A 16207-nucleotide genomic window follows, 5' to 3' on the forward strand; every position below is an offset into this window, starting at 1 on the left:
ATATTTGTGGGGCTCAATCTGAACATCATCAGCATCGATTCTATGGATGTGCATACAGTTCAGAGTGTTGCAGACTCCTCCAGCAACGACTGAAGATAGATTTCCCTATGACTGAACTGGTAAGGTGGTACTCTCCTGCTAGGCGTGCCAAGATGCAAAGGAAGATTATTGGGGCTTGTCATGTCTATTTGGTGTACTTCATTTGGAGGGTAAGGAATGAAGCAAGACTGAAACAATTTGTGCGAAGACCTGATCTTGTCATTCAACATATAGTAACTGATATCAAGACTCGTTTCAACAGGCTTAATGTTAGCATCTTGAAGCAAGTGGATAAGGAATGGCTTGAAAGCTTATGAAATCAGATTATGTAATTCGTTACCTAGCATTCTTTCATTGTATTTGTCTATATGAAGAGTTGTAAAACAGTGAAATTTTGATTCAATATACTTAACTTTCCCAAAAAAAAAAAGATTTACGTAAAGGCATTCAATTTGTTAAAGCGTCTAACACAGTAGTTGAAGAAGACGATGTTCCCACAAATCAACCTAACTTGAATGCTGAAAGAAATAATAACTTCCGTTGGTTCTATGATATTAGCTTTGATTACAAGAAAAAGAGCAATGAACCTAGACAACCACAAAAGCCTAAAGAGTCCTATAAGACATAAGGCTCCCCCTAAACAACTTGAAAAGAAATCACGTGAAACACCTAGAGCTTACCCTAAGATTAGGACACCTCCAAGACAAACCCATTCGTCTATCAAACGTAAAACAATTAGACAAGTATGGGTTAGAAAAGATCTAATATTTAGGGTGACTAACATTAAAGGACCCAACCTTGCTTGGGTACCTAAAAACTGAATCTAATCGTTTTGCAGGTTGTGGTAAAAGAAAATAATCTATGGTACCTTGATAGCGGTTGTTCAAGGCATATGATTGATGTCACTCATATTTGCACACATTTCGTCCCCGAACTAGCCTCGTTCCTATGCTTTCTTGCATATATTACGGTCGTTCTTATATTTAGCTTCCTACTTTGCATATTCTTTGAGGTTTTGTGCCCTTGGTAGGGAAGGAGCGCTAGCCTTGCGTGTATGGAGCAAAAACGCAGCAAAATTGATCACCTTTAACGACCAAGCATCAAAGAGGAGACCAATACTAAAGGCCTAAGTAGATATAACAATTAGAATGGGCAATGATGAAGACCCCCACGACCCCTCAATGATCCCCACGGATCTTGAGGCGGTCAAGAGAAGAGGAAGCCAAGTTGACCCATGATCCGGGCATCCCGAGGACAGCCCGAGCGTCCTGGGGAGCAGCCCGAGCGTCCTTTGCCGAGGATAGATGATTTGTTTGATCAGTTGAATGGTGCAGCGGTATTTTATAAGATTGATTTGAGGTCAGGTTATCATCAGGTAAAGATTCGGGAAGAGGACATACCGAAGACAGCTTTTACATCGAGTTATTGTCACTATGAGTATGTTGTGATGCCGTTTGGGTTGTCTAATGCACTGGCAGTGTTTATGGATTTGATGAACCGGGTCTTCAGCGAGTTTTTGGATCGGTTTGTGGTGGTCTTTATCAATGATATCTTAATCTACACTGAGACTAAGGAGGAGTATGAGGAGCATTTGAGGATAGTGATATAGACTTTGCGAGACAATCAGCTGTATGTGAAATTGTCTAAGTGTGAGTTCTGGTTAGAGGAGGTTGTTTTTCTAGGGCATGTGATTTCAAAGAAGGATGTTGCTGTGGATCCTGCAAAGATAGAGGCAATTACTCGGTGGGAAGCACCGAAGAATGTAGCAGAGAACAGGAGTTTCTTGGGTTTGGCAGGGTACTATCGATGGTTTGTGAAAGACTTTTCCAAGATAGCCAGACCTATGACAACTTTGATGAGGAAAGAGAATAGGTTTCGTTGGGATGAAAGTTGTGAGATGGCGTTCCAAACATTAAAGGAGCGTTTGACCATAGCTCCAATCTTAGCATTACCTTAAGGGAGTGAGAACTTTGAGGTATATACAGATGATTCAAAGAATGGTTTAGGATGTGTGTTGATGCAGAACGGGAAAGTGATTGCCTATGTCTCTAGGCAATTGAAGCCTTATGAGGAGAATTATCCGACACATGATTTGGAGTTGGGTGCAGTTGTGTTTGATCTCAAGATTTGGAGGCACTATCTTTATGGGCCGACCTTTAAGGTGTTTTCAGATCACAAGAGTCTCAAGTACATCTTCACTCAAAAGGAGTTGAACATGAGACAGAGAAGGTGGATGAAGCTGATTGGGGATTATGACATGGATATTGTATACCATGAAGGGAAGGATAATGTAGTTGCAGACGCATTGAGCAGGAAGAGTGTGCATTCTCTTTGCACAACTATGTCTTTGATGAGGTTGAGAGATGAGGTGGGGAAGATGGGGATACATATGATACAGAAAGGGGATGCTAGAGGGGACTTGACAGTGGAGCCAGATCTTTATGATGATATTCGCAGGAAACATGCTTTGGATCCTAAATTTGAGGAGTGGAGAGCTAGAGTAGAGAAAGGGACGGTGTCTAGATTCTCTATTCATACAGATGGTAGTGTGAGATTCGATGGTAGGTGGTGTGTACCCAATGTTGAGGAATTGAGGAAGATGATCATGACAGAGGCTCATTGCACACCGTATTCGGTACATCCAGGCGGTGACAAGTTATATAAAGATTTGTAAAAGACTTTCAGGTGGCCTGGGATGAAGAAGGAAACAGCTGAGTTTGTGGCTCATTGTTTGACATGTTAGAGAGTTAAGGGGGAGCAGCGATGACCACAAGGTAAGATTCAGTCTCTTGAGGTACCTGAGTGGAAGTGGGAGTCCATTTCTATGGATTTTATAGTGGGGCTGCCGAGGAGTCAACAGGGTAATATCATGATATGGGTAATAGTTGATTGTTTGACTAAGTCAGCTCACTTTGTGCCGATGAAAGATACTTGGACCAAGATACAGTTAGCTTTGGCTTATAGGAAGCATGTGGTTCGTTTGCATGGGGTGCCTAAGGATATAGTCTCAGATAGAGATGCGAGGTTTATATCACAGTTTTGGAAAGAGTTGCATGAGTTGATGGGAACTACCTTGAAGATGAGTACTGCGTTCCATCCTGCGACAGATGGCCAGACAGAGAGAACCATCAAGAACTTAGAGGATATGTTGTGAGCTTGTGTTATGGATTTTGGTGGTAGCTGGGAGGAGTGGTTGGACCTGATTGAGTTTTCTTATAACAATAACTATCACACGAGTATTGGTATGGCACCATTTGAGGCTTTGTATGGGAGGAGATGTAGGAGTCCGATTTGCTGGGATGATAGAACTGAGGCAGTGGTTTTAGGACCACAGATGGTACAAGAGATGGTTGAACAGGTTAAGCTGATCAGACAAAAGATGAAAGCGGCCCAGGATCGACAAAAGAGTTATGCAGATTTACATCGCCGTGATATAGAGTTTAAGGTTTGGGACAAGGTTCTTTTGAAAGTGTCTCCTATGAGTGGGGTCATGATATTTGGTAAGAAAGGGAAGTTGAGCCAGAAGTTTATCGGACCATATGAGATTTTGGATCATGTGGGTGAGGTTGCTTACCGGTTAGCTTTACCAACTGCTTTGGATAGAGTACATAAGGTGCTTCATGTGTCTCAGCTGTGGAAGTATGTGAGTGATCCTTCACTTGTGTTAGAGGTAGAGAACATCGAGTTGGATGAGTCCTTGTCTTATCTTGAGGTGCCAAAATAGATTCTTGATTGCAAGGTTAGGAAAACTAGACATGGGGAAACAGTGTTGCTTAAGGTTCTTTCGTCTAACCATGAGGTTGAGGAGGCTACTTGGGAGGCAGAGGAAGCTATGAGGGAGCGGTATCCGTCTCTTTTTGATCAGGTATGTGATACCCGTCGTTGTGAGTACCAAAAATAAAATTTATAATTTCCTATTAAGAATAACCTAGGCTAGTGGTAACAGGGTCGAACCACAAGGAGGCAGACGTAATTTCTAGTTGTCTAATAACAGTCTAAAGTATCAATTGTGGGGGTTGATTTGAATTGGTCTAAGACTAAGAATAAGTAAAGACAATAAACTAAAAAGACGGATTAAACAGATAAAGAAGGGGTACTAGGATGGTCGGTTCATTATAGCTTGGTAAAGCAAACTAAGTCGGGTCCTGAATCAAACACAAGTGAGGCGGGAAATAAAGAGGTCCTCTCGGTCCACTCTTAACAAATAGCATCTTTCGATCTCGCTATAGGTCCCTAATATCACTAATACTGACTCTCGTCCTGAAAAGTGACTAACGGTCTAAACTATACCTATCTTTCGATCTCAGCACAGTTTAGTCGATTTAATTGGTGATCTAATAACTTACCCTATCTTTCGATCTAATGGGTTAGTCATAAATTAAGTATCTAACTGGTCGCATGCATTCGATTCGTTAAATACAACATTAAAACAATTAAAACGAGAATAAAACCCCACGAGGTCAGTCGATCGACCAAGAATGTCAGTCGATCGACTGACACGCGAATCAGGCCGTGTTCAATCTATTGCCGCCTATGCTACAATTCGCCTACATCCTAGCACAAATAATCTAGCTACTCATGCTAAGGGTAAAAACAATAATAACGATGATAAAACTAACTACTGAATTCATGCTTGAAACGATAAAGTAAACAATTAACATAAACAATGATTTGGTTGCGGGAATCTAGCTAGCAATTCTATACTAATGATGAAATAAAACAATAAACTGAAATTAGGATAGATGAATACCGAATTTGCAGAGGAAATATTAGGAATAAGAACCAAAGATCCAATGCTTAACAATAATCCAAACCCTAATTTCAAACTAAATACTATCGTATGGAAACTTTAGTCTAAATCGAGATCCCTAAACTGAATGTTTATGTTACGTTATATAGCAAACATACGTAACAATTATTATCAAAACCTAAAACTTAATGGGCTTATGCTTCCTCAGTCTTATAATTCTCGTCTGGAATAGCAGTTTGGTCGATCGACTGATCATGGTGGTCGATCGACTGGTCTTCAGTAAACAGTAGCTTCTGGAACCCGATGGTTGGTCGATCGACTGAAGGTAGTGGTCGATCGACTGGTTGAGCTGCTATTTGCCTTTTATAAACTCGTGGATTTGTCTTTTGGGCCTTGAATTGCGCATCAAGCTCGTTCCTTAAGCGAATACTTCACGTCATATGCAATGCAGGATACTCGGTGACAGATTTAGCTCGATTTCCGCTGGATTCTTCACATTTCTGCAATAATGTACAAAAATACGGAAGTAGACGGAAATAGGGAGAAATGTAGCATAAACTACATGAATGAGCTCTGAAATGCGTGTAAAATGGGATGTAAAACATCATATAAAAGACACGCATCAAACTTCCCCAAACCAAACCCTTGCTTGTCCCCAAGCAAGAACTAGACTCAATCTACTTACCTAATGGAACGAGTTCAATCTCAGAGCGAAATGCAACATGTAAAGCCTAAACCAATTTAATGCAATAACTAACAATCAATTAGCAAATGAATGATGGAAACGAGTGATGGGGTCGTTAGAAATATTGCTGAACCGTCAACTGTAGAGACTTTATCAAATTGGACTCTCACGGGTCGCTCAATCACTCAAATAAGCACAGGTGAATATAAAAGAGGATAGGAAGAAGTAGATATGTAATGACTCTCACCTAACTACGACCTATAAGAACATGCCTGCAGTCTAATATGAAAGTAATCTCTACAACCGTACATACGCATTCCAACCAACGAAAGACCATGACACATGCCGAGGTGTATATATGGATATGTGAGGTAATGGGTAAGAAGAGGCAAAACAGTTATGGAAAAGTGGAGGTACAGGTGATCAAGCTAGTACCGAAACGGAACCATATGGCAACATCCAACTTCTTGCTCAAAAACAAATGAAATGGTGCTATAGCAAGCACAAATCTCACAATCTCCAGGTATAAAGGTAATCAACTAACTCCCCATAAAATATGAATAAAACATGGGAGCAAAAATCGCCAAGAGATAAGGATTTGAATTATGCGAATTGATTCTTTCTTTATCACGAACCTCGGTCGATCGACCTATGATGCCAGTCGATCGACTGCTTAAACAGTATAGAACCTCTTTTTTTTTTCCATTTTTTCGAATAATTTTTTCATCTTTTTTTATATTTCTTTTCTTTTCTATTTCTTTCTTTCCTTCATTTCGTTTCCCAACCATCATCTCAAAATGAGCATATGCCACCAAAAAACGAGTAACAATCCCAAGGACACGGACTACTAGCTTGACAAAGGACAGGCTAAATGTAGGACGTAGTAATGGGACAAAAAGGCTATTTTTGGCAGTGTGGAGCTTATGGGTGAAACGAGAAAAGGGAAACCTCTACCACATGTGTCAACTAACCACAGACCGAATGCATACAGGTATTAAGCAGATTAAGATCATATTTATGCACATTTATGTGACATGTCTCATAAGGAGTACTACTCACATTCCTAAATAAACAGGTCATAGATGTCACCAGTTATAGGCTCTAAATCTCAGAAATATGATGTAGTTTGCCAAAATTCTAAGTCAAGTCTCAAGTTCAGCAAATAATTAACGAAAACTCGTAGATATGCAAATACGATTCTACTAATAACATGTCAATTAGCAAAGCTCAGGCATAAACAGATGCAAATGCAATGTCATCATGGAAATACTACCGTTCCGACTAGACCTTATATGCTAAAATAAACGTGCATTTTATTGAATTTTTTTTTTGAAATTTTTCAATTTTTTTGGATTTTCTGTATATATATATATGAAATGAAAAAGCAATGCAAAACAAAATGTAAACGTGAATGCAAGCAAATGATATGCGACGCAAAACCCTTCCCCAAACCAAATCGCACAATGTCCCCATTGTGCAAAACCATGTGATGAAGAAAAGAGAAATGGGAATTTTGCGGGAAAATGAAGAAAAATGACACGAAGTGAAAATCGGGAACTCACAAGACGTTAAGCGCAGCAAAGGAAACCTCCCCAAACCAGCGTGAGCTAGGAGGTTTCTGTAGCCAGCAGTGCTACTAAAAGGTACCTGAAAGACAAGCAAAACAACGCATAAAACCGAGAAAACAATTTTGAAGCGGTAAAATTGTGCATAAATGAGAAAATAGAAGAAATAAATAATTTGACGGAGAGAAAAGTGGAGTGGAAAGCTCCCTTAAGTCCGCATATCGACCAAACACAGCAGGGGAGAGGTCGTGAACAGGTACAACAGCGTCCTCAGTCGATCGACCAAGGATGGCAGTCGATCGACCAAGGATGGCAGTCGATCGACCAATGTGTCAGGATCAGTAGCTCCTGGAAAGTGCATCTCAGTCGATCGACCAATGTGGCCAGTCAATCGACTGAAAGTACTGCTGTACTCCTTATTTCTTCGTATTTGCTCAGTAACTTGAGCTAATGAGGTCTAAAAACCGGCAAGTGCACAATAATACGCGCCCAAAATTGCGCAAAACCCAAAGTAAAGTCTCAAACGTATAAAATCCTAAGCAAGCAAAATAAAATGCGAAGTTTCGCGCACACCAAAGCAATAAAAAGTTTTAAAAGCAATAAAATGTCTGGAAAACATGTGACCAACTAGTAGTTGATCAAAAACGGCCACGGTATGGCCCACTTCGTCGGCTTCTGGCTACTAGAGGTAGCCTCAATGGTGCTTATCTGAGCAGCTGCACCCTTCTTAGATTCCACGTCCGTATGGCTCAACGGGTCAACACTCTCGTCATCCCCCCAGTCGATGATCTCTTCGGGCTTGTCAGAATCCAAATCAGACTCTCTGGCTTTGACCGGCTCGTCATCAACTACCTCATCAATTCCATAGCTCAGGCAACCAAGACCTCCTCTTTGTATGATCGGTTTCTTTACCGCTGGAGCAACTTGCAGTACTTCCTTCCCCAAACTAGCTCCTGCAACATCTAAAACAACAGATTCTTCCTCCTTTTTGCTCCCAATCTGGGGCGGAGGGGTCAACACAGAAGTAGTAATAGAGACAGGCAATTCAAGAAGCACAAAGTACGATTTCTTTTCAGAAACCGTATTACAAGTCACAGGCCACATGGGGTCCTTTTTCTTAGCTGGTTGGGCAAAGACAATAGAATGCTTCCCCACTTTGAAAGTCAAGGTTCCTAGACCGACATCTATGACTGCACCAGCAGTGTGCAGAAACGGCCTACCCAAAATAATGGGAATATGAGCATCCTCAGGCATGTCAAGGACCACAAAGTCTACGGGGAAGAAAAACTTCCCTATTTGGACAGGGATGTCCTCTAGGACTCCTATGGGTTGGACCGCAGAGCGATCGGCCATTTGAACTGTCATATCTGTCACTGCGAACCTAGTCAACTTGAGCTTTCTAGCTAGACTCAAAGGCATGACACTTATACTAGCTCCTAAGTCACATAATGCCTTCTCAATAGAGAAGGTACCTATATAGCAAGGAACACAAAAGCTACCCGGGTCCTCTAACTTATGGGGTGCAGTGTGAGACAAGTAAGAGCAAGACTCTTTGGTTAAAGCGACCGTGTGCACATGTTCAAGCGACTTTTTCTTAGACAGGAGTTGTTTCATGAATTTTGTGTATGCTGGCACTTGGTTGACCAACTCAAGGAAGGGTACTTGCACATTCAAGCTACGAATAACTTTTTCAAATTTACTGAAAGATACCTGTTCCTTTGTTGGCACTAGTCTCTCCGGGTATGGGGCTGTAAGAAGTACCTTAGCCCTCTCCTCTAGGTTGCGCGTGCCGGCATCCGTGGACTTACGCTGGAAGTCCACTGCTTTCTCCTTGCTCAAGCTCGAATCCTCCTCATACCGTCTCAAATGTGAGCCATTAACCGTCATTGGATCGAACTTCGGAATTGGGGCGGACCCATCAGCACTCGGGTCTGGTCCTAACACTTTCGGAGTTGTCGTGCCCCGAAACAAATAGTCCCTCAAGTTGTCGGGCATCGGAGGACGAACAATCTCGCTATCAGCAGTAATCTTGGTCGATCGACCACTCTCCTCAGTCGATCGACCAAAAGGAGCAGTTCCAGAAGCTGCTGTAACCCGCATATCAGTCGATCGACCGGGTGTATCAGTCGATCGACTGATATACCTGGTAGACGCCTGTTTCTTTGATTTATTCGTTGAAGCTTTCTTTTGACTCATTTCCCGCTCATCTTTTTCAACAGCGTCCTCGACCATGGCAGGACCCTCAAGGGAGGACCCACTCCTCAAAGTGATGGCATTTAAGGTCTCCTTTTGGTCAGTTTGAGTCGGTAAGTGTCCGGGAGCTCGAGTGGTACTCTTACTAGCCAATTGAGCAATTTGGCTCTCTAGTAGCTTCATCCCGGCCTCTCTTGCTTGGGACTCCTTTAGCAACAAGCTCTTGAACTCAGCAAAATCTGAACCATGGGATTGTTGTTGCTGCTGCGGCACATAAGGAGGTTTTTGATATTGTTGTTGCTTTTGATGAGGGGGTACATAGGGTTGCTGCTACTGTGGTGGTGGTTGAGTCGGATTCAAGACATTCTGGCTACTCCACCTCAAGTTGGGGTGGACATTCGGCTCATAGTACGTGTTTGTCTGCCTATAGTGTTGAAAGGCAGCACAAGACTCAAAGGGACTAGGACAATTCTTCGAAACGTGTCCCTCAGCTCCGCACCTTTCACAGATGAAAGGACCGTCTGACACAGCATTTACTTGGTAAATACCCCCCTTTGAAGCTCCTCCTAATTCATATTTGTGAAATCTCGCAGTGAGAGCTTCAAGCGCAACAACAGAGGAAGATTCAGCGGCTCTCCTCTGGTTCCCTCTGGAATTCCCATACTCAGCCTTGTGGGTGGCTAGATCGTCAATGATCTTCCACCCCTTGGTTGCTCCCAAGTTCTCAGCAAACCGGCCATTCGCTGCAGCATCCAAAATAGCCCTCTGATCGTCGTACAACCCATTATAGAAATGATTGCACAAGCTCCATTTTTCGAAACCATGGTGCGGTATAGTTCGCACCAACTTCTTAAAACGGACCCATGCTTCGTGGAAATTTTCGTCCGGCCCTTGTTTAAAGCTCGTGATTTTAGCTCTAATAGCAATCGTCTTTGAAGCAAAAAAGTACTTCTTGTAGAATGTCAATGCCAAGGAATTCCAGTCGGTGATCCCATGAACGGTTCGGTCCAGATCTCTATACCACTCCCTTGCAGCATCACGAAGGGAGAAGATAAACATGGTCTCCTTGATCTGGTCTTGGGTCACGCCGGGTGGTGGGGGTATGGAACAACAATGAGTCAATAAAGGTCTCCATATGCTTAGCTGCATCTTCATTTGCAGCTCCCGAATCTAGTTTCTCTCAACCATATTAATGTATGAAGGCTTTGGTTCGAACTTCCGGCATCTCCTGGTAATTCGAACCCCTTATATAAGTTTGGTGTCGGCTCGGAATGACTAGCTATACTCGCTTCCTCCGCCATGACCGGAATTTTCGGAGAAGTGACTGTCTCCAAGAGGTGGAAACGGGTGAGGAATGTGGATCTTCCTCGAACAGCTCGTTCTCGTAATAGCTCGGCAGTACTCGGCTCTTCCTCTGTTGGTAATACCCTTTGTGATCGTCTCAACTCGCGCAAAGATTTCTCTATCTCAGGATTGAATGGTACTAGTTCACCACCCTTTGACCTACGCATAAGAAGAAACTACAGAAAGAATATAAGAAAAGTTTAAGGAACAGAAGTCCCTTAAACTAAGAAAGACTAAAATTAAAACAACTAAAAATTAGAACTATTGCCTCCCCGGCAACGGCGCCAAAATTTGATACCCGTCGTTGTGAGTACCAAAAATAAAATTTATAATTTCCTATTAAGACTAACCTAGGCTAGTGGTAACAGGGTCGAACCACAAGGAGGCAGACGTAATTTCTAGTTGTCTAATAACAGTCTAAAGTATCAATTGTGGGGGTTGATTTGAATTGGTCTAAGACTAAGAATAAGTAAAGACAATAAACTAAAAAGACGGATTAAACAGATAAAGAAGGGGTACTAGGATGGTCGGTTCATTATAGCTTCGGCGGCAGCAAACTAAGTCGGTCTGAATCAAACACAAGTGAGGCGGGAATTAAAGAGGTCCTCTCGGTCCACTCTTAACAAATAGCATCTTTCGATCTCGCTATAGGTCCCTAATATCACTAATACTGACTCTCGTCCTGAAAAGTGACTAACGGTCTAAACTATACCTATCTTTCGATCTCAGCACAGTTTAGTCGATTTAATTGGTGATCTAATAACTTACCCTATCTTTCGATCTAATGGGTCAGTCATAAATTAAGTATCTAACTGGTCGCATGCATTCGATTCGTTAAATACAACATTAAAACAATTAAAACGAGAATAAAACCCCACGAGGTCAGTCGATCGACCAAGAATGTCAGTCGATCGACTGACACGCGAATCAGGCCGTGTTCAATCTATTGCCGCCTATGCTACAATTCGCCTACATCCTAGCACAAATATTCTAGCTACTCATGCTAAGGGTAAAAACAATAATAACGATGATAAAACTAACTACTGAATTCATGCTTGAAACGATAAAGTAAACAATTAACATAAACAATGATTTGGTTGCGGGAATCTAGCTAGCAATTCTATACTAAAGATGAAATAAAACAATAAACTGAAATTAGGATAGATGAATAACGAATTTGCAGAGGAAAGATTAGGAATAAGAACCAAAGATCCAATGCTTAACAATAATCCAAACCCTAATTTCAAAACTAAATACTATCGTATGGAAACTTTAGTCTAAATCGAGATCCCTAAACTTAATGTTTATGTTACGTTATATAGCAAACATACGTAACAATTATTATCAAAACCTAAAACTTAATGGGCTTATGCTTCCTCAGTCTTTTAATTCTCGTCTGGAATAGCAGTTTGGTCGATCGACTGATCATGGTGGTCGATCGACTGGTCTTCAGTAAACAGTAGCTTCTGGAACCCGATGGTTGGTCGATCGACTGAAGGTAGTGGTCGATCGACTGGTTGAGCTGCTACTTGCCTTTTATAAACTCGTGGATTTGTCTTTTGGGCCTTGAATTGCGCATCAAGCTCGTTCCTTAAGCGAATACTTCACGTCATATGCAATGCAGGATACTCGGGGACGGATTTAGCTCGATTTCCGCTGGATTCTTCACATTTCTGCAATAATGTACAAAAATACGGAAGTAGACGGAAATAGGGAGAAATGTAGCATAAACTACATGAATGAGCTCTGAAATGCGTGTAAAATGGGATGTAAAACATCATATAAAAGACACGCATCAGTATGTGTGGTTACGGGGACGTAACCACGTTTCTTTTAGGGGGTAGGAGATGGTCGCATAGAGTTTTTGTATGTTATGTTGGTTTTAGTACAGTTAGTAGTTGCTTTGAGTCGGTTTGAGTGTTTGTTGGAAGTTTGTTTTGAGTTTTGTTTTGAGTTTTTGCTTTGTTGTTGTGTCACAGTAGAGATAGTGTGTTTTGTTTCTTGTCTATGGGTTGAAATTCGGGGACGAACACTACTACAAATCCAGACAACTACAACGCCCCTTTAACAACGCTTATTCACGAAAATCACCATAAGACGTTGTAGAATGGATGGCGCGAATTTTACTAAACTTATTTTTTTTTGTGAAAGGTTAGAAATTCTCATTAAGCTCATAACAAACTATTACAAACACTACAATTCGTAAAACAAGGATAAATCAATCATATTTTAATTGATTTTATCCAAGTTTCATCACTAACTCTTTTAGTACATTTGAGCCAATACATAGTACGTAAATTGAGTATGCTACTAATATGCTGAATGACTGCATCAGGATGCATAATTTAACCATTGAGTCTTGCACAATTCCGCTGAATCCATATAGTGTAGTAAACAGCTTGGATCCAAGCTATAGTAACCCATTTCTTCACCTTAGCCCAAGATTTGGAGGAGATCCATCCAAGAAGGTTAACAGCAGGCAGAGAGATCTTCAATTTGCTGCTCAGTAATTGCATCAGTCTTCGTGTATACACACATTGACTGAACAAGTGTACATGAGTCTCAGTAGCAGCACCACATAGGCAACAGTCTGCATCAGGAGAGACTCCAAGTTGCAAGAGCCTATCCTTGAGCAGCAAAGCTTCACGAGTTATCAACCAATTAATAAACATGTGCTTGGGAACAGACCAGGAATTCCATACAGTATGCTCCCAAATGACCATAGGCTGCTTCTTCCTGATCCAATTATATCCACTAGCAGGTGTATAGTCATGAGAACCAGGCAACCATTGACCAGAGGGGGAGAAAGCCAGTTCAAACTTCTGCCTAACTCTATAAATGGTTTTCCAGCTCCAAGGAGTATCAGTTTTTGGAGTATAAACATGCCAGTGAACTCCTTTCATATACACATGGTGAACCCACTGAACCCACAGGCTATCAGGCTTTGTATCCACCAAGATAACTTGCAAATAGCAGCAAGATTCCATGCATAACTATTCATAATCCCTAATCCACCTTCACATTTAGGGACACAAACTTTCTCCCATCCAACCAAGGGAACTCTCATATATTCAGTAGAACCATCCCATAGATAGTTCCTACATAGAGCATCAATTTTCTTCAAGACCCCCTTGGGAATAATAAAGATTGTTGCCCAATAAGTATAGAGAGTAGTGAGGACAGCATTCACAAGAGTTAGCCTGCCTGAATAAGAGAGCTTTTTAGCAGCATACCCTCGAATTCTATCAGTGACTTTTTCAATGAGGCAAGCATAATCTTTGACAGGGACTCTACCAGCAGAAATAGGGACTCCCAAGTACTTAAATGGCAGAGACCCTTCACTGAAACCATAAACTTGCATAATATCAGCTTTGATACTAGAAGAAACACCATTAAAATAAATATTTGACTTCATGGTGTTCATCTGTAGACCAGTGGCCACAGAGAAGGTATCAAAGGCCCTCAAGAGAATCATAATGGAGGTTATATCACCTTTGGAAAACAACAGGAGGTCATCAGCAAACATTAGGTGAGAAATTTTGAGGTGACTGCAAAGAGGATGATACTTGAAAGGCATAGTAGTGGTCACATGCTTAAGAATCCTACTCAAATATTCCATTATGATAGTAAACAGCAAGGGGGAGATGGGATCACCCTGCCTTAGTCCTTTTGCTCCTTTAAAGTAACCAAAATTCTCTCCATTGAGAACCAGAGAGTAGGAAGAAGATCTAATACAAACCATAACCAGCTTAATGAACTTGTCAGGGAACTGCAAAGCAATGAGCATATGTTCTACAAAATCCCAATGCACAGAATCATATGCTTTCTTTAAATCAATTTTCATCAAACATCTGGGAGAGATAGATTTTCTATTGTAAAGTCTTACAAGGTCCTGACAAATTAGGATATTCTCAACTATACTCCTGCCTTTGACAAAACCTCCCTGACTCTTATCAATGATGTCAGGCAAAACAGCAGCTAATCTAGTACACAGAATCTTAGAAATAGCTTTATAAAGAACATTACAGCAGGAGATGGGTCTAAATTGAGTGACATTTTGGGGAATATCAATTTTAGGTATCAAAGTGATGAAAGTATGGTTCACTTGCTGCAAGAGTTTGCCAGTGTGAAAAAAATCCAGAATAGCATCACATACCTCCTCTCCAAGGATAGGCCATGCATCTTGATGCGTGTCTATTATATGATGTTTTGCACCTCATTTTACACGCATTTCAGAGCTCAATTGAGTAGTTTATGCTACTATTTCCCTTGTTTCGTGCATTTCTTCCTTTTCTTGCGATTTTGTAGGAATATGAAGATTTCAGCGGGAAATAAGCCGAATCCGTCCCTAAGTACTTAGAATTGCATTTGACATGGAGTATTGACTCGAGGAATGAGCTTGGTGCGCGTTTTAAGGCCTAAAGATAGCAAAAGCAAGGGTGCGTACGAGTTTAAGAAGCAAAGAAGCACTTCTCGACATTGCAGGCTGCGTCAGATGGCTATATCTCGAGTTCTAGAGCATATAATCAATTGATTAAAATTGGAGGTGAAAGCTTATCCTCTTAGCTTTCCAACGCCGCGTAGAACGCCTAATTTGACCAAGTAACGAAGAAATGGCAGCTGTTTTAAGATCGGTGCGCGCTGCAGCAGAATCGTCGAATGCAATTCAGACAAGCACCCTTGGTCGATCGATCGATGACCTTGGTCGATCGATCGAGCACGATTATCGAAGCTACTGTACAGCGGAGGTTGGTCGATCGACCGACCTATGTGGTCTATCGACTGCTATTTTAATCTGACGCACATTAAAGACGAGATTAGAAGCCCAATTGTAATTAGGTTTTCGAGTAGGGTTTTACGTGACTCTCTTATTTAAACGTAACCCCTGCCTACCTTTTGATTATCATTCATTAGTTTAGTTTAGCTTTCGACAATAAAATTTACTTTTCGCATTAAGCTTTGGTTCTTTCCTCTTGATTCTTAAATACGGTATTCTTCTGTTTTCTTTGTTAAATTTCATTACTTTAATTCTTCCGTAGTTTAGAATTGCTAGATAGGATCCCAAAGCCTATTTATCGTTTATGTTAATTATTTATTTAATTAATTCAAGTATGAATTCGATCGCTTTATTAGTTAAGTTTATTGCTGTTATTGTCAATATCATGAGTAGCTAAATCATCATTGCTAAGATGTAGGGGATCTATGGCGTAGATGGCAATAAAACAGGTGACTCCGCATTAGGGCTTGGTCGATCGACTGGCTTCTCTGGTCGACCGACTGAGCCGGTTAGTCGATCGACTGGGGTAGCCGGTCGATCGACTGACTTCGTGTTTGATTAGCATTGTTTGATTCGTTAAGTGCAATATTTAGCAATGAGACCGAGAGGAGACTTGTTAGATGCTTAGTTTTGACCGACCCATAGATCGAGAGATAGGGAAGGGCATTAATTAACGAATTAAGACGACTAAATTGCTGAGATCGAGAGATAATGTAATTTAGGCTTTAAGAATCACTTTTCAGGGCGAGAGCTAGTATTAGTGAGACTTAGGGACTGGTAGCATAGGCCGAAAGGAGCTACTAGTTAACTTGGACCGAAAGGACTTGTTTTACCCATCCTACACGACTGTATTT

General features: G+C 41.2%; 1 protein-coding gene across 1 annotated transcript; it reads right to left on the minus strand.

The window, feature by feature from the left end:
• Positions 1–12921: 12921 nt before the first annotated feature.
• On the minus strand, positions 12922–13479 carry LOC141620063 (uncharacterized). The gene has a single exon (XM_074437031.1). It carries the CDS (start codon positions 13477–13479, stop codon positions 12922–12924), a length of 558 nt encoding a protein of 185 aa, XP_074293132.1.
• Between the last annotated feature and the right edge of the window lie 2728 nt (positions 13480–16207).

The sequence above is a fragment of the Silene latifolia genome, chromosome X, assembly GCF_048544455.1.
Source record: "Silene latifolia isolate original U9 population chromosome X, ASM4854445v1, whole genome shotgun sequence".
NCBI classification, from domain to species: Eukaryota; Viridiplantae; Streptophyta; class Magnoliopsida; order Caryophyllales; family Caryophyllaceae; genus Silene; species Silene latifolia.